At 41.9% G+C, this 27,046-nt stretch overlaps 3 protein-coding genes and 2 non-coding genes across 6 annotated transcripts; 2 read left to right on the forward strand and 3 right to left on the reverse strand.

Annotated features, from left to right (window-relative positions):
- Positions 1–1,534: 1,534 nt before the first annotated feature.
- On the forward strand, positions 1,535–12,408 carry ACAT2 (acetyl-CoA acetyltransferase 2). The gene is made up of 9 exons (XM_074333770.1): positions 1,535–1,692; positions 2,346–2,480; positions 5,741–5,922; positions 7,366–7,483; positions 8,951–9,094; positions 9,818–9,940; positions 10,527–10,681; positions 11,460–11,570; positions 12,009–12,408. Exons 1-9 carry the CDS (start codon positions 1,638–1,640, stop codon positions 12,177–12,179), a joined length of 1,194 nt encoding a protein of 397 aa, XP_074189871.1. The 5' UTR covers positions 1,535–1,637; the 3' UTR covers positions 12,180–12,408.
- TCP1 (t-complex 1) lies at positions 12,317–20,169 on the reverse strand. The gene is made up of 12 exons (XM_019749625.2): positions 19,916–20,169; positions 18,823–18,908; positions 18,488–18,616; positions 17,024–17,121; positions 16,551–16,661; positions 16,092–16,273; positions 15,571–15,697; positions 14,299–14,474; positions 13,776–13,899; positions 13,276–13,468; positions 13,007–13,170; positions 12,317–12,618 (listed from the first exon to the last, which is right to left on the reverse strand). Exons 1-12 carry the CDS (start codon positions 19,977–19,979, stop codon positions 12,402–12,404), a joined length of 1,671 nt encoding a protein of 556 aa, XP_019605184.1. The 5' UTR covers positions 19,980–20,169; the 3' UTR covers positions 12,317–12,401.
- LOC141571975 (small nucleolar RNA SNORA20) lies at positions 13,586–13,715 on the reverse strand. The gene has a single exon (XR_012497009.1). It is a non-coding gene; the product is annotated as a small nucleolar RNA SNORA20 (small nucleolar RNA).
- On the reverse strand, positions 16,731–16,870 carry LOC141571981 (small nucleolar RNA SNORA29). Its single transcript, XR_012497015.1, has one exon. It is a non-coding gene; the product is annotated as a small nucleolar RNA SNORA29 (small nucleolar RNA).
- MRPL18 (mitochondrial ribosomal protein L18) lies at positions 20,170–26,820 on the forward strand. 2 transcript variants are annotated; one of them, XM_019749636.2, is made up of 5 exons: positions 20,170–20,287; positions 20,461–20,872; positions 21,159–21,345; positions 25,726–25,957; positions 26,444–26,820. In XM_019749636.2, exons 2-5 carry the CDS (start codon positions 20,698–20,700, stop codon positions 26,513–26,515), a joined length of 666 nt encoding a protein of 221 aa, XP_019605195.2. In that variant the 5' UTR covers positions 20,170–20,287; positions 20,461–20,697; the 3' UTR covers positions 26,516–26,820. The 2 variants fall into 2 exon arrangements, with proteins under 2 accessions (XP_019605195.2, XP_074189872.1); XM_074333771.1 differs by lacking the exon at positions 20,170–20,287 and having other exon boundaries at positions 20,573–20,872; positions 25,726–25,808; positions 26,444–26,648.
- The last annotated feature ends 226 nt before the right edge of the window (positions 26,821–27,046 follow it).

Consider the following 27,046-nt stretch of genomic DNA (forward strand, 5'->3'; position numbering starts at 1 on the left):
AAGTAATATAGTCAATAATATTTCAATAACTGTATGGTGTCAGATGGGTACTAGATTTTTAAGGCTGATCACTTTATAAGTAATATAAATATCTAATCACTATGTTATACACGTGAAACTAATATTGTATATCAACTGTAATTGAAAAATTATTTTAAAAAATTAAAAATTATTAACATTTGATAAGCATTAATTAAGTCCTACTGAGTGTCCAACACTGTTCTAGGTGCTACAGAGAAAAACGCAAAGCAAGACCTCTCTCTGGCAGACAAGGCTAGACTGCAAGGTGTGTCCAGGGAGAACAGCCAGAGCTGAGGTGGGAAAAATGACTGAGGCCAGATGCTGAGGTTCCTGCAGAGCTTTAAGATTTTGCGCTTTGCCCAGTAGGGGATAGAAAGTTGTAAAGGGTTTTAAACAGAAGACTGACCCAACTTATTTATTACGTGCTTCTTTTGTACAGATTGTCCAAATTGTCAGCCAGAGGAAATCCTTTCCACTTGTGGGACATTAAGACACTCTGGCTTCACCTGAAGCTGATTCCAGGATAAGACAGCCAAGTGTTGCCAACCCCACAGAAGGGCACGGAGTCCTCCTGCAGGTAGGTCTATATACAGGAGAACCAAGTTAACCCCTAACGAGAATGATTATGGGCGCCCACGTAAAACGTGAAGGAGCTTGTGAAGCCAGGGAGAACAAAACCACACATCTGAACCACCCGCATGCCTGCAGTTGGTAGAATTCGCGCATTCTCGCCAGTGGGATTCCAGTCCTGGGCTGAACACGGGACATTCTATCACTCCCACTTTTCATTTACTCGAAAAATACTTAAGTTAAAAAAAACCAACACCCGCCCCCAAAAAACCAAAAACATCATGACAGAAACTACAGGGCCGGCCCCTTGGCTCAGGTGATTGGAGCACCATACTCCCAATGCCAGGCTTCCAGTTGGATCCCACGGGGGCCAGTGAGCTGCACCCTCTGTAGCTAAGGTTGTGAACAACAGCTCTCTGTGGAGCTGGGCTGTGGTGAGCAGCCAGAGCTTGTCCTGAGCTGCTGTGGGCTGTGGTGTGCTGAAACGTGTTGCCATGCGCTGCCGTGGGCTACCCGGTGCCACCATGAGTGGCCGGCAGCCAGCGTGAGTGGCTGGTGGCCATCGTGAGCAGCTGACAGCCGGCAAGAGCTGTGGTGTGAGCATTGGCCCAACAACCAGTTGGACCTACGACCAGTGACCAGCTGCCACAACCCAGGATAGCGCAAGGCTCATAACACCAGCATGGGCCAGGGAGCTGTGTCCTACACAACTAGACTGAGACACAACGGCTTGAACTGGAGTGGGGTGGGAGGTGGAAGAAATGAGGGGGAAGAAAATACAACACTGGCGTGTTCACAGAAGGGTCTGAGATGGTGGTGAGATGCGTGTGTCTCCCTCACTGGGTTCTCTGGTCCCGCCTTCTGCCTGGGTTCCCCACTGCCCGGCTCCGCCAACGGGGCCCCCCCGCGCCTGCGCCAAGAGGGCGGTGGGCGGGCCGACCCGCAGTTCCGCCCCCCGCGATAGTCTATCAGCGGTGGGAAAGGCTTTGCTTCACTCGGCGGCAGCATCGGGACCACAGCAACGCGTGAAGTGGTCCTGTGGCAGGATGAGTGCAGATTCGGTTGCCGTGGTCATTGTCTCGGCGGCGAGGACCGCCATAGGTGAGTGGCTGGCGCGCCTGGCGCGGCCGCGGGGACCCCGGGGACGCCTGGGACCCTCAGAAACGCCTCACGACCCCCCCCCTCCGCGCGGCCGCCGACAGCCCCGCCCCCCGTCCGGTGTGGGTCTTTCCTTTCCGCGTGCTGATTGGCTCCCCGGGTAGAGCCACCGAGCCGTCCGACTCTCCCATTGGCTGGCGGAAAGAGGCGCTCCCTCGCGAGCTCCCTGCTCGGTCACGTCAGCCCTGTGGCCGTCGGCGTGGTGGCTGTAGGGGCGGGGCTGCTAGGTGGTCTCAGCCGGAGCGAGGGTCAGGGGAATTGCTCGTCGGACGAGGATTACTGCAAATTGTCTCCGTCTCATTAGTGCTGCAGAGTTTTCAAAGCCCTTGGAGGCTCGGGAGGGTCGCCTGCTTTTGTTAGGGAATCATGGCCCATCCTCTGGAATTTGAGGCAAGGACGGGCAAACTTTCCGCGGGTCCCCGACTTCCCGAGCTCTGGGACTCGCCGGCCCGGGTCTCGGTTGCTGCGAGTCACACGCGCTCCGCTTTCAACCCAGACAAGCTGCGGTGGGCGCCTGTGCTGGGGGGAAAGCCGGGTCTGCCCGCGCCCCGCCGTGGGCGGCCCCTTCATCGCCCTCGCGTCCCCTTCTGTTCTAGGCAGCTTCAATGGTGCCTTGTCCACCGTTCCTGTCCACGACCTGGGCGCGGCCGTCATCAAAGAAGTTCTGAAAAGGGCCGCTGTGTCTCCCGAAGAGGTGTCAGAGGTCATATTTGGACATGTGTTGGCAGCAGGTAACTCAGTGACTCCGGCGGGGGTCAGGTGTATTAGAAGCAGCCCACCAACGACCGGCTCCCTCCCGCCCCAGCTTACGGTCTTGCGTCCACATATTTGCTTAGGGAGTTTCTTCTGTTGGAATGCTTTCTGTCGCCTCTCTGCCAAGTCTGAGAATAGCTTCTCTCTGCTCAGTGTCTGTAATATGCTTTTCGTGAATGAATCTAGACGACCATCTTCCACTTTCCTCTTCATTCTTTAGAAGCAGGGCCAGCCTGACCCTTGGGCGAGGATGCGCCACCCTCCATATTTCCCGAAAGGGTCACACATTCAATAAAAAATGCATTGATTTCCTCTTTTGTGCCCTGCACTGTGCTATGTGCTGGGACTAGGGCTCCAACAACACAGGTAACGTCCTCCCCCCCGTGGGTCTCCTGAGCTGGTTAGGTAGGTTGTGCTTCATCTCCTCACAGAGAGGGTAGACCATTCCTGGGAGGGGCGTAGGTGAGTCACCCATGTGCTTCAATCTCGCCTGGTTTGATAAACCAGCAACCCCTGACAATTCCTAATTAGTTAATTATAACTAGTTTCTTGTTCACTTGGTAGCATAAATTCTACTTATTTGTAGCGATATTACGTCATGCTCAGTAACGGCCGACCTTTGTCCTTACCCTGAGACCTGTCCATTTTTCTTTGTATTTACTTTGTAGTTTTGTGATTCTTCTTCCCAATTCTCCTGTCTCGACTTGTCCCTCTGGGCCTAAGGTCACAGCTTACCACTTTCTCATTACTCTTCAAGGCTTTAAGTATGAGTACCACCCTCAGGCTGGCTACCTTCAGTCACTCCGTCCTTCCCAAACCCCTGACTCAGACTTACTCAGTTGTCTAGGGTACTTAACTACTGGTTTCTCTGTTATCTTTTCCACCTCTCACCTCTATAATATTTCCACATAATTATAAAAAAAATAATAGCTATGTTTATCGAAGTCCTGCTAAGTGCTGGGCCTTAAAGCACTGTGCTTAGTGCTTGCCTTTCATTACCTTATTTAATCCTCTCAGTAAGTCTATTGGATTGGATTATCTCCATTTACAAATGAGTAAATGAGGTTTTGAGAGATCAAGTAACTTTTCCAGGGTCACAGTTTGAAGTGGAGCTAGCCCTTGAACCCACATCTGTCCTCCTTAAGCCCAGGTACCCTCCACAATCACATAACAGATATTTACTGAGTACCTGCTATGTGCCAGGTACTGTTCTATCAGCAAGCGATAAGCAATGTTCATATCAGATAGAAAGCCTCGTTCTCATGGAGCTCATGAGAATGATGACTAAATGCTAGACTACTAATTATGTTCAATGCTCATTTGTTAACTCTAAGTACCTGAAGACGGGGATTATGAATAAATACATAAAAGTTTTATGAGGAGTTATTTACTTAAATGCATGTATACGAAGTATGATTAAACAATACAGTAATAAAATGATTACAGTAAAAGACACATTGCCGTTAATCCTTAAAGTGCTCCCACTTGCTTGGAGCACACTTATCCCATCATTCTTGCCACATTCTAAAGCAGTTCTGGAAGTCCTCTTTCATGAGTGTCTTTAGTTGTGTTGTCATGGCTGCTTCGATGTGCTGAATCATTTTGATTTTGGGGGAAGAGCCAGAAGTCGCACGGTGCCAGATCCAGTGAATAAGGTGGATAAGGACACACCGTGATGTGTTTATTTATCAGAAATTGCTGTACCAGAAGCGATGTGTGACACGGAGCATTGCCATGATGGAGGATGATTTATGGCACTTTAAAATACACCTTCTCAACTGTAACTCGTATCTGCCTGACTGTACCGAACAAGTTGAAACTTGTCATACACTGTTACTAAGGTTCGATGTGCTGCTTCCTATATTGAAGATCCCTACCTTTCTGTTGTATGGCACTCGGTAGCAGCATTCACCATATTTTGTATTCACGATGTAAAGTGTCCATGTCACACATTGCTTCTGATACAGCAGTTTCTGTCAAATAAACATGCTGTGTCCTCATCCATCTTATTTACCGGATCTGGCACCGTGTGACTTCTGACTCTTCCACAACGTCAAAATGACAATGAAAGGTAAACGTTTTGAATCGATTCGCAGTATCGAGGCAGACATGACAGCGCAACTAAAGACATGAAAGAGGACTTCCAGAGCTGCTTTAGAAAGTGGCAAGAACGATGGGATAAGTGTGTTTGAAGTGAGGGGGTGTATTTTTGAGGGGGATTAATGGCAATGTGTTTTTTACTATAATACAATTTTTTAAATTTACATTCACCATATTCTTTGACTACATCTCATAATTCATTGTAGCTTAAAAAGCAGGAACCTTAAATATTGTCTTATTAACTAGGGTCCTATAAGTTTAATTCAGAGAATATTTTGATACTATTTTTTAAAATATTTTTCCTGCAGCTATTCTCAATGTTTAGTTTTTAGTTTCTAGCCTAATCCCAGATTAATAACACTATGATCTCTAAAAATCTCTAAATTTTTGTCAATGACACATTTGCTAGTTTTTTTTTTCTCCAACAAACTCACCAAGGAAAGGGGCTAAGTATGGATATATCTGGAATTTGCAATAGTGTATAAATATAAATTGTATAAACATTGACCCTGTGATAACAGATAGTGGTGATTGAGGATGTTTGAAACTTTCAAGTCCGTCCCCCTTTCTGCTTCTTTGATTAAATTAAGTGTGTGATAAGTTTCTTCCCTGAAGGAATCCCCCACAGTTGACTTCTAGAAATGTGTTTGTCAGTATTCATGTTGTACATAACTTGTTACATAACCAGTTAAACATGATGTGGTGAATATTAAGCAAGAAAACAAGTGCATCTTGTCTGAGGTTTACCTCTAAGTATTCCTCTTACCTTCCCAGCTATCTTAAGCCATGATCACAGAAGCACACAGCCTAATTAGAAACATGAACAATTCCCACATTCTGCCCTGTCTTTACAAGGGAGTGTGTGTATATTCAAGCCCTATCAAAAGGTCAAGAAGACAGTTCCTTCTTAACAGATGAAGAAAGCTTATATCCATAACGTGTAGAACAGCACAAGATAATACCTATTTAAGGCTAGACTATGACAGATGTCGAGTGTACATAGACCTTTTTGCCTCTGGTGGAGTTGGGCTTGGATTGGCAGTGGCAGGTGACCCAGCTGGCAGTCGCCTGATTTTGCATATACTTCTACCCAAACATTTTATTTTTCGCTGTGATTACTATGTGTTCCTTCTTCTAGGTTGTGGACAGAATCCTGTTCGACAAGCCAGTGTGGCTGCAGGGATCCCCTACTCTGTTCCAGCATGGACCTGCCAAATGATTTGTGGGTCTGGCCTAAAAGCCGTGTGCCTTGGAGCACAGTCAATAGGGATAGGAGACTCCAGCATTGTGGTTGCAGGAGGCATGGAAAGTATGAGCAAGGTAAGGCCTCTGAAGAGACGGTTTTCACTGACCTCTTGCAAATAAGTTCATGTCCATGCCATAGCGGAGTAAATTGATGCATATCAGAGTTGGAACCAAACAGTAAACAAATAAACAAAAAATGGATTCAGCTTTGAGCCCTACCTGAATGTAAATTACTTTCAACTTCGATGGGAAATCAAGATTGAAGAAAAAGCCTATCAACCAGTGTGATCAGAACAAAATAGTTTTTCTAAAATGTTACCAAAGTGTCGGATACTTTCTGAGGTATGCCTATAACATTAGTTGGTAGATATCCTTGGTCTTACATTTCTTACTCATTGAGAGGAAAAGTGAGAGACAGATATTGCCACTTACCTTCCTGCATGTGACAGGGAGGACCCCAGGGACTACATTTTGTTGACCTTTGGGAGACATAGAATGTAGAAAAGAGGACCATGGAGTGGTGAGGTGCCCTTCTCAAATAGGTTTTCCAGGTGGCATTTGTTTCACTAAGTTCCATCGCTCCAAGTGGCACAGCGGAAAAGGAGGTTTACCTCTTTAAGTTACCCTCTTATCTTCCCAACTATCTTAAGGCACGATCACAGAAGCACACAGCCTAATTAGAAATGTGAACAATGCCCATGTTCTGCCCTGTCTTTACAAGGGAGTGTGTGTATATTCAAGCCCTGTTTCCTAATATAGTTCAGGGTCTGACCTGGGGCTCTCTTGGGCAGAGGCCAACTCAGCTCAGGCATTGCTGAGGCCCAGGAGAGAGTAGGCTGAAGGTAACCAACACAATCAGAGTGATTCTGAGGTGACCCAACTAATATCTGTGTAGTACTTTATGAGGTGCTTGCTTTTATACCTGCAGTCACCACAGCTATTATAGGTGGATGGTGTCATTCCCAGTGAAATACGCTCAGGCCCAGAGCCAGGATTCAAATACAGGTCTCTGACTCCAAGTTTTCCCATTGTATTATACGTGCTATTACATTGGTAGGAGTTAACAGGACTCCCTGTCCAGAAATCCCTCCCCATCAGTTAATTAAACAACCTGATTATTCTCACTGTGGGCATACATCTCCCATCAAAATAAGTATCACATTGTTAGCGTCACTTAAGCCCGTAGATGAGTTCTTCATTTAACAGATAACTAGTTGCCTCTTTGGAAAGAATAAAGGAAGTTCTTAAGGAAATAGGGCACAGAAGGGATAGGTTTGATGGGAAGTGTACAGGTAGGAGACTAACAGGTTCCCAAGAGTAGGCAGGGTGGAGAGGTCTGCTGATTCCAGCGCTTTTTGGGCCCTGGACCCTAGGTGAGGAAGAGGATGGGCCAGACCTGGGGAGAAGGGTCACAAGGGGGACTAGCTGAGGACTGAGGGACCACTGGGTAGTTTTGAGTGGAATCCTAAGGGAAGGAGTAGTTACAATCAAGCCTCAATCCATATGTATTGTTTCCAGGCTCCTCACTTGGCTCACTTGAGGACAGGAGTCAAGATGGGGGAAACACCACTAATTGACAGTATCCTCCATGATGGGCTTACGGATGCATTTCACAACTATCATATGGGCGTTACAGGTAAGGCAGACATAGTCGAAATCATATTTACTGTAAAAAGGTTAAAAATCATATAGTAATTGACTTCACAGGTGCTTTTCTCATTAAGGATAGGGACAATGTCCTAATCGTTTTGCATCCCTGATGACACGGACAGTTTCCCTTTGATGAACTGAAGTGAGGAAATAACCCTTTATCCTTTGTGAATCCTTGTTTATTAGGGAATTTTAGGAGGTGGGAAGTACCTCAGAATTCTTCTGGATCAATGTCATTTTACTAGATGAAGAAAACAAGGGCTCACAAATTGTGGTTTTGTGGTAGAGGCAGTATCAGAGATAAACGAGTATGTCTGGTACCTAACTGTATTGTTTGCATTACACAATCAGGTCTTCATTAGTCACCCATCTAGAAGGCTTCTGTGGCCTAGGTTTAAAGAAACAAACCCTGCGAGTTTGAGCACCTTGCTCAAAGGTATGTGGCCATGAGTCTGGGTCATTGAGCAATATAAATTATGGCTGAGATAATAGAAAAGGGCAAGATTCCAAGCAGAGGGAACAGTGTGCAAATCCAAAGAGGGAGGGAAGGGTGTGGAGATGTGGGTAACTGAAAGGCTCAAGGCATCTCCACCACTGCGAGTGAGAGCCACAGCAGAGAAGACTGGAGGTCACGGGCAAACCATGGAAGGCGCTGTGTGCTGGACCAGTCTTACTTGTCCTAATGTCTGGGCCAGAGTTTCTCAAAGTGTGATACTCCAACTGCCTCAACATCACCAGAGATAGTCATTAAAAATACAGCTCTCAAGCCCTTTCCGAGGTGTCATGAGCTGTTTTGCATCTTTCCAAATGACTGGCCCCTGCTCTCAAAAATATCAAGGTTAAGAAACACAAATAATCTGAGGAACTGTTCCAAATAAGAGGGAACTAGAGATTGACAGTGAAATATGCAGTGCATGGTCCCAGACTGGATCCTGGACTGAACAAATACATTAGCTATAAAGGACATTGTTGGGATGACAGGTGAAACTTGAACATGGACCAAGAATTAGGTACTAGTATTGTTATCGATGTTGAATTTCCTGATTTTGATAGCTGTGGTTTGTGTATGAAAATGGCTTTGTTTGGGGGAAATACTTGAAAATTTAGGGATAAAGGACTATAATGTCTACAACTTTCTCTCAGTTCAGAAAGAGAATGCTGAAGCAATAGGGGCAAAAATAAACAATCGGTGAACCTGCACAAAGGAAATTTCTGAGTTTAAAATTATACACAAAGGAAAAGAGAGGAAGAGGAAGCAAAAAAAGAAAATGGCTTGAGTCACTGCAACATTTCCATTGCCAGTGGGAGGCAAGATTGCCAACACACACGTCTCAGCCCACCAGTGAGCCTGCTAGTGTTGGGGCGGGGTCAGTGCTTGTTTAGATGTGACAAACTTGAGCTACCAAAAGCCAGTTCCTGAAAATGTGTATTGCTTTGATTTTTTCTTTCACAGCTGAAAATGTAGCCAAAAAATGGCAAGTGAGTAGAGAAGAGCAGGACCAGGTTGCAGTTCTGTCCCAGAACAGGACAGAGAGGGCACAGAAAGCTGGCCATTTTGACAAAGAGATTGTACCAGTTTTTGTATCTTCTAGAAAAGGTGGGTAAATCATGATTTAAACATTAGCATTGTTGTTTATAGGGAAGAGGAATATATCCAAAAGAATAATATATGGGACTTTATAAATTGTCTTAGTTATATCTTGCAGGTTGCAAAGAAAAGATATATCCTGCATACACTTGAATGTGGGTGTGGGTGGGGGGGGTGTTTATGGGGTGAGGAAACATGGGAAGTTGTGCCAGCATAGAGCGGGTTTCATGAGAAAGAGGAGCATTGGCTCATGGGTGTCAGGAGGCATCAGCTGACCTTTTGCCCTTGCAGGCTAAGTCTCCGCAGAAGTAAACATCCATTACCTCCTGTTGCTTCTGTGTGCGTTTCATATTTCTTGGGTAGACCTTCTCGGGCCACTCTGCTATCACCTAATAGAGAGTGCTCCAGTCAGTTCTATTACTGATAACTGACATCTCTTATGAGATTGGCTTTGACACTCCCCCATCCAGTCCGTTGTAACCAGCCAAGTCCTATATCCCAAACCATAGCAATATTTTGTACAAAGAACTGATGGTAACTAACTTCCTCAGAAAGAGCTATGGATATGGAAATTATTTTTATTAGTGTGTTGTTCCTATTGCAATGAAAGTATTTCTAAATAAATCTTTCTTCCAAATAAAAATCTTAAGGTATCATGTCTGAGGAATCTACCATTCCTAGCATGCTGACTACCATTGGCTCTAATTAGCCAATTGATTTTCCTTTTTTCAGGTCTTACTGAAGTTAAAACAGATGAGTTTCCTCGCCATGGAAGCAACATAGAAGCCATATCTAAGCTAAAGCCTTACTTCGTTACAGATGGAACAGGAACAGTCACCCCAGCTAATGCTTCCGGTTAGATTTTCTGTTGGGCTGTTGGGGGAATCCCAAATTCTACCAAGTTAATACCTTTTTAACAGTTTCATCTCATTAGCTATTTATGTGCAAATTATTCTAAGACCTTGTTTTAGCTGCTTTATAGGAAAAGGTCATAGATCGTATTTTATTAATTTCTCCATATTTATTGACAACTATATATGCTGAAATAATGGATACGGTTTCTGTGGTTTCTCAGTATCTTACCCAGACGTACATATGAAAAAGCAAATTAGGGAACCTCTGAGTTTACCTTTGTACTTTTCCAATACCGGAAACTCCCAGTACCTCCTGTGAGGTCCAAGCTGTCTTTCATTTCGTTAGTCTCCCCTCCCCCACTTCTTTTCTCTTTCAACTTTTTCTCCCATTGGAATGTTCTGTGGTCAGTTATGTCATATTGCCCAACTTACCCTATTAAACTACACTGTAAAGTCCAAAATATGGCAAATGGCTTTGCCAAATGTGTTAATAATTTAATTCGTGTCTTCAGGTTTTAGAGAAAGTAGACACAGGTACATAAGTTAACGAACATTATTTTAGAAATCAAGACATTCATATTTTACAGGAGTAAATGATGGTGCTGCAGCTGTGGTTCTTATGAAGAGGTCAGAAGCTGATAAACGAGGGCTTACACCTTTAGCACAGATAGTTTCCTGGTCACAAGCAGGTGTGGAACCTTCTGTTATGGGAACAGGACCAATTCCAGCAATAAAGCAAGCTGTGAGTGTGTGTAATGTTGGTGTCTGTCCTTTAGTTTGTTGATACCTTTTGGAGACTACAAGACCAGTAATGTTATTCTGTATTAAGTTCTGCCCTTTATACTGGGGGTGCCAAAAAATATGTATACAAGTGGACACTTGGGTCAATGTTGCTCAAGCAGTGGTTCGCCGTAATCAGAAGTGTCTGGACGCTGATGGTAACCACTTTGAGCAACCCTTGTAACTGCAGAAGTTAAACGTGACTTATATTCATCTTTTTTTGATATATATTATTACAATTTTGTTTTCCTTAAAATGTACATACATTTTTTTGGCCCCCTTTGTACTTTGTCAGATCCTTTCCACTTCAAAATGGCAGGTTTGAGCTGGATTTTGTTTTCGTATTTATTCCTATCAGGTTTCATTTGCTTTGTGTCCCTTTTGGTAGTCTTCCTATTAGCCTTAAATGAGCTCATATCAGTCTCTTTACTTTCCCTCCCACAAAAGCAGCCAAGTACAGTTGGATCATATGCTTTTTAGAGGAACTGATTCTGCTAGATCACCTTTCACACATAACAGATGTTACTGGTTCAAAACTGAAGATAGTTTAGAATTTCCAAGAGTTTATCCTTAACCTATTAGAATTGGTGTCACCAAGGCAAAATGTGTTACTAGGCTGCTGTAGGAACAACCCAGTGGGTTTTTAGAGATCCTTCAGTATCACACAGCATATTCTATAGCTACAATGAAGAATGGTTCCACCTGAGTTTTTAGACCTTTTCCATTAATCTTTCCTTTAGGTTGCAAAAGCTGGTTGGTCACTGGAAGATGTGGATGTGTTTGAAATAAATGAAGCCTTTGCAGCCCTCTCTGTTGCAATAATTAAAGAACTCGGATTAAACCCGGAGAAGGTAAACGTGAGCAAGCACTCCAGAGCGCTTGCAAATGAACATTCCCAGTATCAGTTTAAGATTGTAAACAGCAAACCATGTGTAAGGAGTTAGGTAGTATGTCCCGAGTACTGGCTATACAGTGACAAGTACTGGCTATACAGTGACGGGTGGCTACTAAGTTCCTGTTGGAACCAACCAGGGAGTTCACTTATTTTGTTGCTTCTGAAGGCAAAACTCCTTGGTTGCATGAGTTTACTTCTATCACTAACAGGGCATTTTAAACCTTTTAATCTAATTAAGGGAAGGTAGTCAGGACAGGTGTCACAGGTATAAATCAGTTCCAAAGCATTAAAATACTGAATTTGAAAGGGTAGCTGATTTACTGGTATAACATTAAGAGGAAAAAGTAGGATTTTAACCCCATATTCATAGAATAAATATCTTTTTCCCCCTTAGCTCAACATTCAAGGAGGGGCTATAGCCTTGGGCCATCCTCTTGGAGCATCTGGCTGTCGGATCCTTGTTACCCTGTTACACACAATGGAGCGAAAGGCTGCGCGTCGTGGTGTTGCTGCCCTGTGTGTTGGGGGTGGGATGGGAATAGCAATGTGTGTTCAGAGAGGATGAAACTGCTTAACAATTAATCATGCTCATTACTAAGCCTGAACCTCACTTCTTTCTAAACTAATAAGGCACGAGGTTATATGAAATCAGAGGACCAATGTGAAGATGGAAGCCATCTCCCACTTCACAAGAACCCAAGGTTTGACAGCTCATTGTACTTTAATGTGTAATACGGAAGGTACAAGACAACTGCAGCTAACATTGTTATAAATAAAAGAAATCTGATCAGTCATCAAGGGCTCCTGAATGAACAGCATCTTCATAACCTCCGTGTTTATCATCTTTGCTTTCTGGATGTAATTTAATAAGATCATCAATCCGAAGAATGGTAATTGCAGCTTCTGTTGCAAATTTCAAGCTCTTTACTTTAACTATGGTTGGTTCAAACACACCTGCTTGTTTGTTGTCTCGAGGTTTACCATTGACCAGATCAAGACCAATCCTACAATTTAGGAAAAAAAAATACTGTTAAATGGCCTCTTATATAACACATTCTCATTTCATTCCTTTAATTTTAATTGATTAGGTGGCTCATTAATTCCAGCTACTCCATATGTCAATCTTGGGACTTTATGGTAGATCCCTTTAAGACGAAAGTAGCCAATTATAAATAACAAAATCAGCACTGAATTGCAGAAAAGCCTAGATGATAGTCTCAACATCATTTAGCATCTTAAATAGCCTCCCCTCTACCTCTGTGAGACTGTGCCGTAGGTGAAGTGACTCCCTAGAGGTCAGGAAAACCTAAGACATCAGTGCTAATAAAATCACTAGAAAACTGATATATGATACACAGGTGACAATGAAAAACAGGGAAGTCGTATACTTACCATTTTAGATTTTTGCGTTCTGGGTTGACTTGAGCCTCATTATGAAAAGCTCTTAACTTTGCAACCAGATCAGTGGAATCCTGGGCAGCATTAACTGCCAGTGTATTAGGAATAACAAGAAGAGACCTTGCAAACTCTGCAATAGCAAGCTGTTCCCGAGAGCCCTAAGAAGAAAGAAAATGTGTCTTCACAAAAAGAAAATTAAAGCCCACAGCAGCAGATAAGATCTCAGATGAAGTATACTGCCAAAACGCTCGAGATGTTCTTACCATGCTGGTTGCATAGTTTTCGAGGTATATGGAAAGGGCTGCTTCTACTGCGCCCCCACCTGGAACCACAGATTTTGACTCCAAAACTCTCTTCACCACACAAAGAGCATCATGTAAGGAGCGCTCCATCTCATCACACATGAAATCGTTTGCCCCACGTAAGATAATGGACGCAGATGTACGAGCCTTAGTGCTATTAAAAAAAAATAAAGTGAAATTCTTAAAAGTACTTTTCTAAAATAAGTCTACAGAGGAATTCACAGTAAGCACCCTGATTAAATTCTGCTTCTGTGACATGTGGACATGATAGCAATGTCTAGACCACGCAGAAGAGATGAAACAGTTATTCCACCTCAATTTACTGTGGCCCAATGTTTTTTTATCCCATGCGTATAACTGCTCATATCACTGAAAGACTACAGCAGCAAATAAATGGGAAGGTGATCCATTTTGATTCATTAACAAAATCTGTATAGCTTTATAATTTCGAAAGCTCTTACTTTTTGATCAAGATCAGTTCATCATCACAGATTCTCTCCTGTACCACCTCTTCTGCTTGTCCCAACATGGAGGCTTCAAAAGTTTCTTCGCCTTCCAAATTGGCCAGGGTTGACAGAATAGTTGCTATTAAGGTAATTACAAAGATCTGTGAATATTGTTCTCCCATGAATATTTTCATATCCTTTCTTAGATTCAGAAACATTTGTAATAGTGACATAATTATTAGGTTGGTGCAAAAGTAATTGCGGTTTAAGTGATTAAAAATTGCAAAAACCACAATTACTTTTGAACCAACCTAATATTTAAGGGTTTTAGTTAGATGTCAAGCTTTGTCCTAAGTTGGAACTGTCATTTTGAGGTGAAAAAAATTCCAGTCACATGAAAAATGACTCTAGAAATATATTTGTAACACAAATCATTAAAAGGAGAAGTAAAAAATGGTTGTTTTTGAAACTGCTTAGTGCTGACATTCCAATATGAAGAGATGGTCACAAAGTATGTCTGAGATGGCAAAAGACATACCTCCAGAAGCTTTAGCAATGCGTTTAAGATCCTTTTTTAAAACTCTTCTAATTGCCATAGCGCCAGCCTCCACAAAATACTTGAGACACATGTCATCAATTCCCCCAGTGGTTAGAATAACATTGGCACCAGTTGCCAGGATCTTCTGGATTCGCTCCTTGGTGATATCTGATTCTCTGCAGATAAAGTATTTGAGTTGTAACCAAAAGTTATCTTCTGCATTTATATAACATAGCTCTAACTTCCATTAAATATGTTTCACAAACAACTGCAGATTAAATTATATTAACCACCCATTCCTTTCTATGACCAGAATTTAAATCAGTCCAATTACAGAGAAGTTCAAGGAATTAAAAATTACCACTCAGGTCTCACTTTCCCCCTTTTGAGCTCCTAACCGAGAATTAGAAAGGAAACCATGTCCCTGCCTTCAATGATCTAGCAGGGAGGCAGACTCAACCCAGTCCCGGGCAAGTGTTTCTACAGTGGAATGCAGAGATTATACACAAGAAGCAGAAATGCAGCCTGGCAGGAGGGACAAGGAAAGTCTAAAGGCCTGGAGTCAAGAGGGGTCCAGAGTTAAAATTGCAGTTAGGACCAAAAAATGAAGAACCTTGTAGGTGTGTTGAAGAGTCTGGACTAAGTTTAATATTTTAAACAACAGTATTATCAAATCTGTTTTCAAAAGGATCTCCTGATGTCATTGTAGAAACTGCAATGGAAAGGTGAAGGACAGGAAAGGAAAACAATAATTGGAGATACAGATGACCAAAACAGAGAAGTCTAAGTATGGCTTGGGTAACTGGGAGGTTCAGCCAGTGACTCCTGGAGTAAAATAAATCCTGATAGGTTGGGGGCAGTATGAGAGTTCAGTTTTATCTGAAGCCCCTGTGTTATTTATTCAGGTGAAGCTATCAGGAGGCAGGCAGACATACCGTGTTTCTCCGAAAATAAGACCTAGCTGGACAATCAGCTCTCGTGTCTTTTGGAGCAAAAATTAATGTAAGGCCCCGGTCTTATTTTATTATAATATTAAGTCCAGGTCTTATATAGGACTGGATCTTACATTAATTTTTGCTCCAAAAGACGCATGAGAGCTGATTGTCCGGCTAGGTCTTATTTTCGGGGAAACACAATACTACCTGCTTGATCACCTGCACTGTTAACCATGAGATGCAGTGCTCATTTTTGTTAGTTTACCATCACCTGCTCTAACAGAAGCGTGATTTACAAACACCCCTTTTCAAAGTCAAAAACAATCTCTCAACATACCTCTGTCTAATCTGGTCCAGTTTTTCAGGGTCTGTAATAACTACCTGTACACCAAGCTTCATTTTTGTTTTCTGCAGGCTGAAGTCAAGGCAAGCAATTTTTGCATTAACTATTCTCTTGGGCATGCCTGTAATTGAATATAATATTAAGTTCCTTTATAGTAACTATTAATGCTACATTTTATAACATCTATCCTTAAAATGTAATAAAAAGCAGCAAAAATATTAAACTATGTTATATGTAAACACAAATTCAGATTTTGTTACATTAAGCCTTAGAAACAAATTTTTATGACATTAAACACATGTACTTCTAACTTGCATTTCCCCCAAGTTATAGGTGCTTAAGTTACTTAAAGAGAAACTGACAAAGTGATATCGTTTCCTTTTTCCCTGGGCTTCCTTAAAGAACAGGAAGTGCACAGCTTGGCGAGTTCACCTGAAGATGAACGGTATGCAGTCCACAAAAAGCTGATTTTAATCTTTAGTCCTCTTGTTATAGGGCCCAATCCCGAGCCTTACCCTGGGATCCCACCACACAGTTGAGTGCATAGCCATTGATGAGCAGGCTCTCCATCTGACTTCTCCCGTGGGCTTTCAGAATATTAATGGAAGTGACTGGATAGCGAGGCTGGCCTCTTGCATCTGTGTATTTAGTAGCAAGTACAGCATCTACTACCATATTAGCAAAGAAATCACCATTCCTAAGGCAACAGTTAAGGAGAACAGACTTGGAATGGACAATGTGTGCACATGAAAATCAAGGGTAATTCAAAGGCACTTCCTTTTTTGCAATCTCATCAAAGAAATAAGCATTATTCATGCCACCAAAATGCTAGAGTACTATCTGCAATTCATACTACTTTTACACACACTTTACCTTTTCCCCTAGAAAAGCAGGGAAGGGAACAAGCAATTTCAATACAGCATCACCTGGCACAAAACCAACGCCAAGTTCTTTATGGACCATCACAAGGATACATTCCAATGACTTTGGATGACATGGATGTCTTAGCAGCATTAATCAGGCAATCCCTTCCAAGATCATCTGTGTTAATAATTAGATTTTCACTGATATAACGCACTGCTTCCCTGTGAGGGAGAAAACACTTATAAATTCATTACTCAAACTTTTATCAGGGTCAAAACGTCATAAACACCAATTTTCTGTTCAGCCATTTCATATAGGGGGAGGACACAAATAACTCCTCCCTCTTCAGATCATGGCAATCTTAATCTATCCCATAAGCATAGCCACTAAAATCTATCATTAGGAGAAAATGTGGTAGTCAAATGGGAAAAAAAAGACTCTGATACTGGCTCTACTTCAAATATTACTACCTAAATGCTAAAATACAATTTTCCCAAAATAAAATTTAGTCATCAAACATTGAACAGTTTCCAATTATTACATCAAATAACACAAAATTATCTCCAAATGCAGACAATCTTACTTGCAAGCAAGTCGATAGCCACTAATAACTGATGTGGGATGAATTTTCTGTTTGACTAGTTCATCTGCATTTTTAAGAAGTTCTGCTGCAATAATTACCTGTTGAGAAAACATTCATTGCTCTAATATTAGTCTGTCACTCAACATGCACAATGCATATGTAAAAACACCAAAATGATCAGATATTATTCACCGGAATGGTGATGGCAGTGAAATGAATAACTAATTATTAGAAACTTGAAAAAAGATAACTAGTGTTCAATACACAAATGGCCATAGCCAGAAAAATGTTCTGGCTAATAAACTAGCTTTGCAGTAAAATAGTAAAGGACTATATTATATATCCATTACCTTTAAAGATTAAGTATACAACAGACGCTAAATGAGTCTAACTACTCAAATGACATGTACTATGGTAGGTTATTTATTACCTGGTTTATTTTAAAAATCATACAAAGACATTAAATTTTTTTTTTTAAATTAAAAAGACTTCATTAATTCTGGCTGCTTCTTCCAGGGGGAGGTTATAATCATTTTATTAAAAAAATCATAAGTTACTTGGTCAAAGACTATTATTATTTCAGACGAGATAGATTCCGTTCTCTCATGGCTTGCAGTTTAATTTAGAAATACCAACATTTCCTCCCACAAACTACTGTTTGTTTCTTCAGAACAAATTATTATTTGTTCTTCACCAAATAGTGCTTCTACTACATCAATGTGATGATGACCTTGAAGTTTATGTCATGCTATTGATCACATTTTTTCATACTCCCATTTTGAACTCATGAGATTGCCTTGTCAGCATTCAAAATATAAAGACACCTTGTTTTTATAAGCTGGTAACATTTTTCTTCTTTAGATAATTACAAAGGGAAGGCTTTAGAAATTTCCAAGTCTCAGGTCATGGGGAGGAGGGGGACAAGTTTTTAAAAGAAACTACCATGTTTCCCCGAAAATAAGACCTAGCCGGACCATCAGCTCTAATGCATCTTTTGGAGCAAAAATTAATGTAAGACCCAGTCTTATATTATTTAAGACCTAGACTTATAGTAAAATAAGACCGGGTCTTATATTAATTTTTGCTCCAAAAGACGCATTAGAGCTGACTGTCCGGCTAAGACTTATTTTCGGGGAAACACAGTATTAATAAAACTGTGATGTATGAATACTGTTATAGTTGAGGGAAAAAAACTCATAAAACTTGTGGAAACATTTAAAATGAGAGGATCACATTAAATCATCTCAAGTTTCTTTTCTGTTTAAATTGTGCAAACTAGCTATAACCATTCAGCCTTCAAATTGTTTCTGAATCACTACCCAAAAAACACATTAAATTTTCTCCCTCTTAAATATGTAACTTGTTTCTGACTCAGAAGCAAAATAACTCACTATGGCTTCACTTTCTGAAAGTCTGATTTTAGGAAAACAATTAGTATTTAGCCATCTACCGGCAACTACCTACCACAGAGGTAGTTCCATCTCCCACTTCTTTGTCTTGCAGATCAGCTAGCTCACAAAGAACTTTAGCTGCAGGATGTTCTACCTCCAGTAACTTCAGGATGGTGGCACCATCATTAGTAATGGTTACATCCTAAGACATTTACAGGGAAGAGAAAAACAATTATCTTACAGAAACAGGATGTCCTAATTAACACAACCCCATTATGATTGTGGTAAACCCCACCTTTACCACACCATCCTCCAATACCAGCACTCTGATTAAATACAAAGAATTTACACAGCAAAATATTTAAGACCTATTCTCTCTATGTAAAGTAAAAACATAGCTGTACTTACACCAATATCATCCACCAACATTTTATCCAAGCCAACTGGACCAAGAGAACTTTTTACAATATTGGCAATAGAAGCTGCAGCCATAACTGTATAAATGAAGAAAATAATGAAATTAGAAAAATCCACTACTTCAAAGGACAATCATTTCGGCCTGAAGAAAGTAAATGACATCCAACAGCTTCTGAATTTTCCAAATGTACAAATCTGACCTAATTATTTAAAAAATTAGCTATTAAAACTGGCAGTTTTTAAGTCTTCACCTGTGAATCAAAAAAGTGGGAACCCAAAAGTTCTGACTTTACTTCGAATTCATTCAAAACAAAAATTAGCAATCAGATAACAGTAAGACAAAAATTAAGAATCTATCAAATAACGGTAAGACCGACAGGCATCCATGACGTCAAAGTTAAACACTATCAAAAGAGGCTCAACAACAAATGCTTTAACGCGTACTGTTTACTAGAATAAATTCATTTCAAGTAACGCTATGCTAACATCCAACTGAAATTTCGTCTGCTCTTTCTATTTTATGCTGTCAGCGACAGGGGAGGTAAGCACTGGGTCTGGACATGGGGACCCCGGCATCTACTGCCGATAACCGGTAGGGTACACTGGGCAAGCCACTGGCCGTCTGCTCCTCAGTGAAAACGAGCAGTTGAAACTCCTCTTTTCTGGTTAATGGTCCTAAACCGAGACCTAGAGATTGAGAGAGACGCTCCACTGGTTAGAATCGCGGCAAAAGGGGAGCAGAGCAATCGGACCAAAGGAGACTCCAGGCGTGGCCGTCACGTGTCAGGACCGGGGCCTCGCTTCTCAACATCGGGGCCTGAGCGCGCACCGCCAACCACGTCCCTCCGGCGCTGCTCTGAAAAACGTGCGGCGCTCGCTGGCGTTCGTTCCCTACCGGGAGAGGGCGCTGCCGGTCCGCCTAGCAGTGGCCAGGCCGCCGGGGGTCGGACACGCACCCCACCCCTCAGACCCTTTTTTGGGGAGAAAGAAACGCAAGGATTGTAGCCACGGCCCGAGCAGGATGGGCGGGGGTTGGGGGGGGCCGCACCGCAGTCGGCCCGACACAGGCCTTGCCCGCACTCACCGTTCTGGGAGCGGATCGCCTCCCCAGTGCTGCGGTCGCCGAACACGGACAAAGGCCCCTCCATCTTCGCGGCAGGGAACACGTCGAGTTTCACTCACACGGCGGACAACTGGCGTCTCGGTCTCTGGGCCGGGAGGCGGCCACACCAGCGGCAGCGACAGCGTGGAACGGGCCTAAGCGCCGCCACAGGGGCTGCTGGGAACGCCGCTCCTCGCGGGGCAGGGCGGGAAAGAATGGGACGAGGCGAGAACTATAGGAAGTGCGAAGCCGGAAGAGGGTTCAGTACTTTCGCCCAATTAGCGAATGAAAGGGACGCGAGGGTAAGAGAACGGAAGTCAGGCTCTTAGACCTCTGGAGGGAGAAAGCGCTCGGGTAAGCTTCCCGCAAGGTACGGGCTGCGCGTGCGCGTTTGCACTTTCTAGCGCCTTCTAGAAAAGGTGGTGCCGTAGGGTGGAGCTTGGCATACGGTGCGAGGGAGGTAGAGTTGCGGTTCTGAGTCAGTCTTGCGCAATAGCTTATACAGTAATTGTTTTCCTTAAATGTAGGAACTTGCTCGGAGAGTCCCCGGTGCCTTCAGCGGACCCCAGCAAAAAATTGCAAAAAGACCATTGCACAGGCTAACGGGTCACGCCCCACCCCAAGTGCGGTACTGCGAGGTGGTTGGTGGACTCCGGCGGCTGCGTGCATCCCAGCGTAAGCGATGATTGGAGGAGCGGAGATAACAGGTTGTCCTCTCAGCCACTCAGTGGCAGTGAACTTGTTAGTTCCGGGTCGAAGTGTCGATGACCTACGCGACCCTAAGGCTTTTCCCTGAGTTGACATGGCCGCGGCCGGCGAGTCGCAGGGACGCCGGTGAGGAAAGGAGGCGAGGCTTTTCCGAGGCTTTGCGGGTGATCCTCTCAACGATGGCGCTTCGGTCGCGGTTTTGGGAGTTGTTGTCGGTTTGCAGGAACCCCGGTAATTAATCTCTCCACTTCTCTCATTACTCCCCGGGGCCTGCACAGTAAATGTGCGTTTGCATTTCTTACATTATAGTCAACATACCCCAGCTGAAGAGTAAACGAGCATTGCGATGACAATCGTAGAAAATTAAGGACTGGGGTCTGTGATGACTACACCCTGTGACTAAACATACCTTTTGTTCCCCTTCCAGGCGAAGAGATTGGGGGAGTGGATGGGAATATTCCTGTTTTGAACGTATTCGTCATTTTTAAAGATCCGTTTGCGATGGTTTTATTCTTAGGGTGTGGGGTCGCTGCGCTCTCAACCAGTTCGAAGCCAGAGGTGAAGCCTGAAGTGCACCCTCTGGAAAATGAAGCTGTTGCCCCAGAGTTCACCAACCGGAACCCCCGGAACCTGGAGCTCTTAGCCGTAGCGAGGAAAGAGCGAGGTTGGAGGACAGTGTGGCCCTCCCGTGAGTTCTGGCACAGGTAACTAAGTCTGCTAGTTATTGCAAGACCAATGCACAAATTGTTTTCATCAATTCATTCAAGGAACGTGCCGGATGCTGCTGGGGACTCTCAGGAAGCTGAGGTGCAGAGGGTAGAGGAGGGGTTAACGGAAGGAGGCGGTCTGAAACAAACAAACAAACAGCATGTGTCAGGGAGAAAATGTAAAGAGGGTGGTGTTTGAATGGGGAACTGGGTGTCTCTTAAGGCCCCGCTGAGCGATAGGAAGAAGCCAAACTGTCTGCCAAGGAAAGCATTGCCAGCAGAGGAAACTGGGTGGGGGTAAGAGCTTGGTGTCTTTGAGGAACTAAGAGGCCTGTCTACCTGGATCTCAGTGGGCAAAGGAGTGAATGGTGTAAGATGAAAATGGACAGGTAGGCAGGATACAGATTATTAGCTTTGTAAGTCAAAGTAAGCACTTGAGACTATTTTCACTGCAGTGAGAAACTATCAGAGGATTTAAAGCTTGAGCTTGAATTAAAGCTCATTCTGGTTGCTTTCAGGAGAACACATTTTTAAGGGGCAAGGGTGGAAGTGAGAAGATCAGTTAGGAGTCTGTTATAAAGGTGGTTATTTATTGAACACTTTCTATTTGCCAGGAACTATGCTAGTTGCTTTAATCCTTAAAACTACCTTACTAAGCATGTTCAGTAATGTCCCCCATTTTACAGAAGCAGGAGAATTGAGGCTTAGGGACATAGGGTTAGTAAGCACCAGAGCTAAGATTCAAACATATTTTGTCTGACCCAAGAGCCAGGACTCTTACCGTGTTTCCCCGAAAATAAGACCTAGTAAGACTGAGTCTTATATTAATTTTTCCTCCAAAAGACGCATGAGAGCTGATTGTCCTGCTAGGTCTTATTTTCAGGGAAACACGGTATCTACTTGGTGAGGATTTGTTAAAAATAGAATATTTCTTAAGGACTATACAAAGTTATAAAAGCAAGTCAGAAATCATAACTGTGTGATATATTCATTCAGCAAACATTAGTCCTGTATTACCTCTTCGGCATTGTGCTAGATGCAGGAAATGCAAAGATAAGGTAGTTGTCATCCCTGTCAGCAAAAGTCTTAACAGTTTCATAGTGGAACATGGGATAGGAATAATAAAGTGTTACAGTTGTTATGATGCATTTTTATTTAGTGTGTACAGGGAGGAGTCAAAGGGAGTAAGCAGTTCCATTTTGAAATAATCGGGATCTTAAATCTAAAATTTTTTGAAACAACCAATTACTGTCACTTAATATTTGGATCATTTAAGTAATTAAAGTCTATTTTTCCATATTTTTCTCTATCTGCTCTGTTCATGGTATTATCAGTATAGAATTTTGGCATAATGTAGTAGGAAGTGACTTTACCCGTTTGTTGAACAGATGGGTTAAGACAAGGATCAGCAGACTGGCTCATGGGCCAACGTTGTTTGCAAGTTGAACATTTGTATGTTTTTTAAAAAGGTTAGAAAAAATCCAAAGAATAACATTTTGTGACGTGAAAATTACAAGGTGGGAACAAACAATGCAGTGAATGTTTAAATATAAAAAAATTTATAGTAAAAAACACATTGCCATGAATCCCCCTCAAAATATTCCCTCTCACACACTTATCCCATCATTCTTGCCACTTTCTGAAGCAGCTCTGGAAGTCCTCTTTCATGAGTGTCTTTAGTTGAGCTGTCGTGGCTGCCTCAATGCCCTGAATCATTTTGACTTTGGGGAAGAGCCAGAAGTCGTGCGGTACCAGATCCCATGAATAAGGTGGATGAGGACACACCATAATTTTTTATTTGACAGAAATTGCCGTACCAGAAGTGATGTATGACACAGAGCCTTTCCATTATGATAAAAAACTATGGTGAATGCTGCTGCCGAGTGCCATCCAGTGGAAAGGCGGGGGTCTTCAATACGGGAAGTGGCGCTTTCAACTTGTGTGAAAACTTGTGTGAAAGTTGTGTGACAACTTTCAACTTATTTGGTGCAGTCAATTGGGTGTGAGCTACGGTTGAGAGAAGGTGTGTTTTAAAGTGCTGTAAATCATGGATCATGAGCAACGCATTAACATGAAGTGGGCAGGCGGTTTCATCCTCCATCATGACAATGCTCCGTGTCACATCGATTCTCATATAGTAATTTTTGGGTCATTTAAGTAATTAAAGTCAAACAAAAACATTACGGTGTGTCCTCATCCACCTTATTCACCAGATCTGGCACCGTGCAGCTTGTGGCTCTTCCCCAAAGTCAAAATGACCATGAAAGATAAATGTTTTGAATTGATTCCGGACATCGAGGTAGCCACAACAGTGCAACTAAAGACACTCACGAAAGGGGACTTCCAGAACTGCTTCAAAAAGTGGTAAGAATGATGGGATAAGGGTGTTAAAAGTGAGAGGGAGTATTTTGAGGGAGGTTAATGGCAATGTGACTTTTATAGTAATAAGTTTTTTTGATTTAAACATTTACTGTATTTTTTTTTATCACACCTCGTATATAAAATTCAAATCTCATTATCCACAAAGAAAGTTTTATTGGAACATAACCATCACTCGTTCTCAACTGGCTGTTCTAGTATCGCTAAATTAATTTAAGCAGTTGTGACAGAGACCATATGGCCTACAAAGCCTAAAACATTTACCATCTGACTATTTGCAGAAAATGTCTGTTGACCCCTGGATTAAGAGATTGTAATTTTTACTAGGGCTCCCAGCAAAACCGCGAGTAGAACCCATGTCTCTAAATCTAGTGCTTTTTCACACTAAGAATCTCAGTGTAATCTGTAATTTTGGTGTTTTCTTTAACATGAGCCTAATTTTTAAATGTGTAATATATACTACATTTCCCCGAAAATAAGACCTAGCCAGACTATCAGTTCTAATGCGTCTTTTGGAGCAAAAATTAATGTAAGACCCAGTCTTATTTTAATACAATATAAAACTGGGTCTATAATGTAATATATAATATGATATAGTATAATATATAAATATATTACAATTAATGTAATATAATAATACTGAGTCTTATATTAAGTTTCGCTCCAAAAGATGCATTAGAGCTAATGGTCTGGCTAGGTCTTATTTTCGGGGAAACATGGTGCATGTGTTATAAAATCCAAAAAGAAATACAGTTTCTTGTGTAGCCTTCTAGAGAGTCTATGCACGTAAGTATAAACTGTAGTTTTTTAAATTATAAATCTTAGCACACCATGCACACTGTTTTGCATCTCCCCTCCAACACACACACACACACGTGCACACACACACACGCACGCACGATACATTTTGGAAATCCTTTGATTGGTTAAGGACATTGGCTCTGGAGCCAGACTCCTGGACTTAAATCCTAACTCCATTACTTACCATTACTTGTAATCTTGCTAAAGTTACTTAAATGTTTGTGCCTGTTTCTGCAGCCAAAAAGAAAGAAAAGAAATGGGATTAATATGAGTTATACTTGTAAACAGTTATCACAGTGCCTGGCACAGTAAGTGTTCAGTAAATGTTAGCATCATCATAAAGTGCTATTTCATTCTTTTTAGTAACTGTATAGAATACCATTGCATGGGTTTTTCAGGTAACTGGCTCCCTATTGATGGTTATCTTTTATGATTTCAAACAATGTTGCAATGAATTGTATGCATTTTATCAGTGAGATTGGGTATATTTTTATGGACTTAAGTTAATACTTTTCTGTAAATAGTCTGTTCAAATCCTTTGCCTATTAAGTTAGTGGTTATTTTCTCTTTGATTATAGGAGGCTTTTTACATATGACAGTAATTAGCCCTTTGAACAGTATTTGAGTTTAAAATATTTTTTGTTTCATTGCTTGTGTTTTGACTTCCTTTTAAGGGTTTAGTTTTTGTATTTTACCGTGTAGAAAACTTGGTCAATCTTCTACAAAAGCCATATGACATTGTTCCTTGTCATATTTAAATAGGCTTACCCTTCTTTAGATTATAAAAAATTTCTCCCATGTTGTCTTCTAGTACTCCAGATTTCTGTTTTTACATTTAAGTGTTTGATCCATCTTACATTTATTTTGGTGTTAGCTGGACAATAAAAGCATAGAGTAAGTATTTACCTATTATAGGGTCAGTAACTTAGCTCTGCCTCCTTAAATCCTTTTTGAAGCAGATGCTGTGTAAATAAGTCTCAGCTCTCAGAAATACCAAATTTCTCTTGGATATTTGAGGTTAAGTGGGAATGTTTGGTTTATTTATTGTTGAGAACACCCTTATAAAGGCAGAGGAAAAACACCTTTCCAGGTTAAGTACATTGAAGTAAATGAACGAAATATTTAAGCATTTATTCACCTGAGGTCACTTACCGTTACGATTCTTTTATGATTTTTTTCTCTTCTCACCTCATTTAGGTTGCGAGTTGTACGGACTCAGCATCACGTAGAAGCGCTTGTTGAGCATCGCAGCGGCCAGGTTGTGGTTTCGGCATCCACTCGTGAATGGGCTATTAAAAAGCACCTTTACAGCACTAAAAACGTAGTGGCTTGTGAGAGTGTAGGCCGAGTGCTGGCAGAACGATGCTTAGAGGCCGGAATCAACTTCATGGTCTATCAACCAACTCCTTGGGAGGCAGCCTCAGACTCGGTATTTTTGTTTTCATGTACTTGTTTGAAAGGTATTGTGTTAATTCTTGACATTAGGTACCTACATAATAATAATAGTTCTTTTCATGGGTCAGCCTCTGAGGTACATTGCCTGATTTCATCCTCACAGCAGCCCAAGGGTCAGGACTAGTGTTCCCTGTTGTGTATATAAGTAACCTGCCCAGAGTCAGTGTGGGGCAGGTTTCAAACCCACGGCAAATGATCCACAGCAACGATGTCAACCAGGCTGCTTCATCTTCTCTGGGTGATACTTTAAAATGCTACTAATCCTTGGCAACTCTTCATTCTCGTTTTTCTTATCTATGTCATTATTAAGATCACTTTCTGTAAAACCAGTGTAGGCTGGGAAGTTAGCAAAAAGCAAGTCAGTTGTTTATTTTTCTTTCTTGGTAAGTGAACTGTTTATTGCCAGCTTACTTGTGATCTTGACTTAATCTTTCCCTTTTTTTCTGATCGTTAAAACCAGATGAAACGACTACAGAATGCTATGACAGAAGGTGGCGTGACACTACAGGAGCCACGGAGGATCTATGAATGAAATAGCAGCATTGTTTGGAACAAATGTAAAGCTGCCAGCTGTTACCTCCATCAGAAGAGAGCATCTGGAAGCACAGCCAGCTTGGAAGTTTTATGCAATAATGTAACTGCGGAATGTTGTTAGTAGTTAAGGGCATCCCATCCTTCCGTTTTTTTCTGTTTTTTTATTTAGTCAAGGGCTAAATTCTTCCCCTCCATTGGACATGAGAGAAGTATCTGAGAAAAACTGTCACCAATTATAATTAACTTGAAGGATAAATTAAATGTTTATAAGTAAAGAATAAAGGCATTTTACGAACTCTTTGATTTCTGGTTATATTAAATTTCTTTGCCTTTGAGCTCACTGTAGCAGAAGTACACATGAGGTTTATGCAAAGCACTTGTTACTGTGTCTAGCCTATAGTGGGTGATCTCAGTAAATGACAGCTGTTGCTGCTCAGGGAGGGTGGTGTTTTTTTAAAATAGGAAAATCAATTTATTATAAACAGTAATGTGAAGGTAAAAGGGACAAATTCTAACCTCATTTGGGCTC

Source organism: Rhinolophus sinicus, linkage group LG05 (genome assembly GCF_036562045.2).
Source record: "Rhinolophus sinicus isolate RSC01 linkage group LG05, ASM3656204v1, whole genome shotgun sequence".
NCBI lineage: Eukaryota > Metazoa > Chordata > Mammalia > Chiroptera > Rhinolophidae > Rhinolophus > Rhinolophus sinicus.

Bases quoted from the DNA above. Each gene is read 5' to 3' on its own strand.
- ACAT2 (XM_074333770.1), top strand. From the start codon at position 1,638: ATGAGTGCAGATTCGGTTGCCGTGGTCATTGTCTCGGCGGCGAGGACC. The intron at 1,693-2,345 runs GTGAGTGGCTGG...CTTCTGTTCTAG, and splicing joins GGCGGCGAGGACCGCCATAG to GCAGCTTCAATGGTGCCTTG. The intron at 5,923-7,365 runs GTAAGGCCTCTG...TATTGTTTCCAG, and splicing joins GCATGGAAAGTATGAGCAAG to GCTCCTCACTTGGCTCACTT.
- TCP1 (XM_019749625.2), bottom strand. From the start codon at position 19,979: ATGGAGGGGCCTTTGTCCGTGTTCGGCGACCGCAGCACTGGGGAGGCG. The intron at 14,475-15,570 runs GTATGTTGAGAG...CTTTATCTGCAG, and splicing joins CTGGACCAGATTAGACAGAG to AGAATCAGATATCACCAAGG. The intron at 13,900-14,298 runs GTATGTCTTTTG...TTACCTTAATAG, and splicing joins CATTGCTAAAGCTTCTGGAG to CAACTATTCTGTCAACCCTG.
- MRPL18 (XM_019749636.2), top strand. From the start codon at position 20,698: ATGACCTACGCGACCCTAAGGCTTTTCCCTGAGTTGACATGGCCGCGG. The intron at 20,873-21,158 runs GTAATTAATCTC...TTTTATTCTTAG, and splicing joins GTCGGTTTGCAGGAACCCCG to GGTGTGGGGTCGCTGCGCTC. The intron at 21,346-25,725 runs GTAACTAAGTCT...CACCTCATTTAG, and splicing joins TCCCGTGAGTTCTGGCACAG to GTTGCGAGTTGTACGGACTC.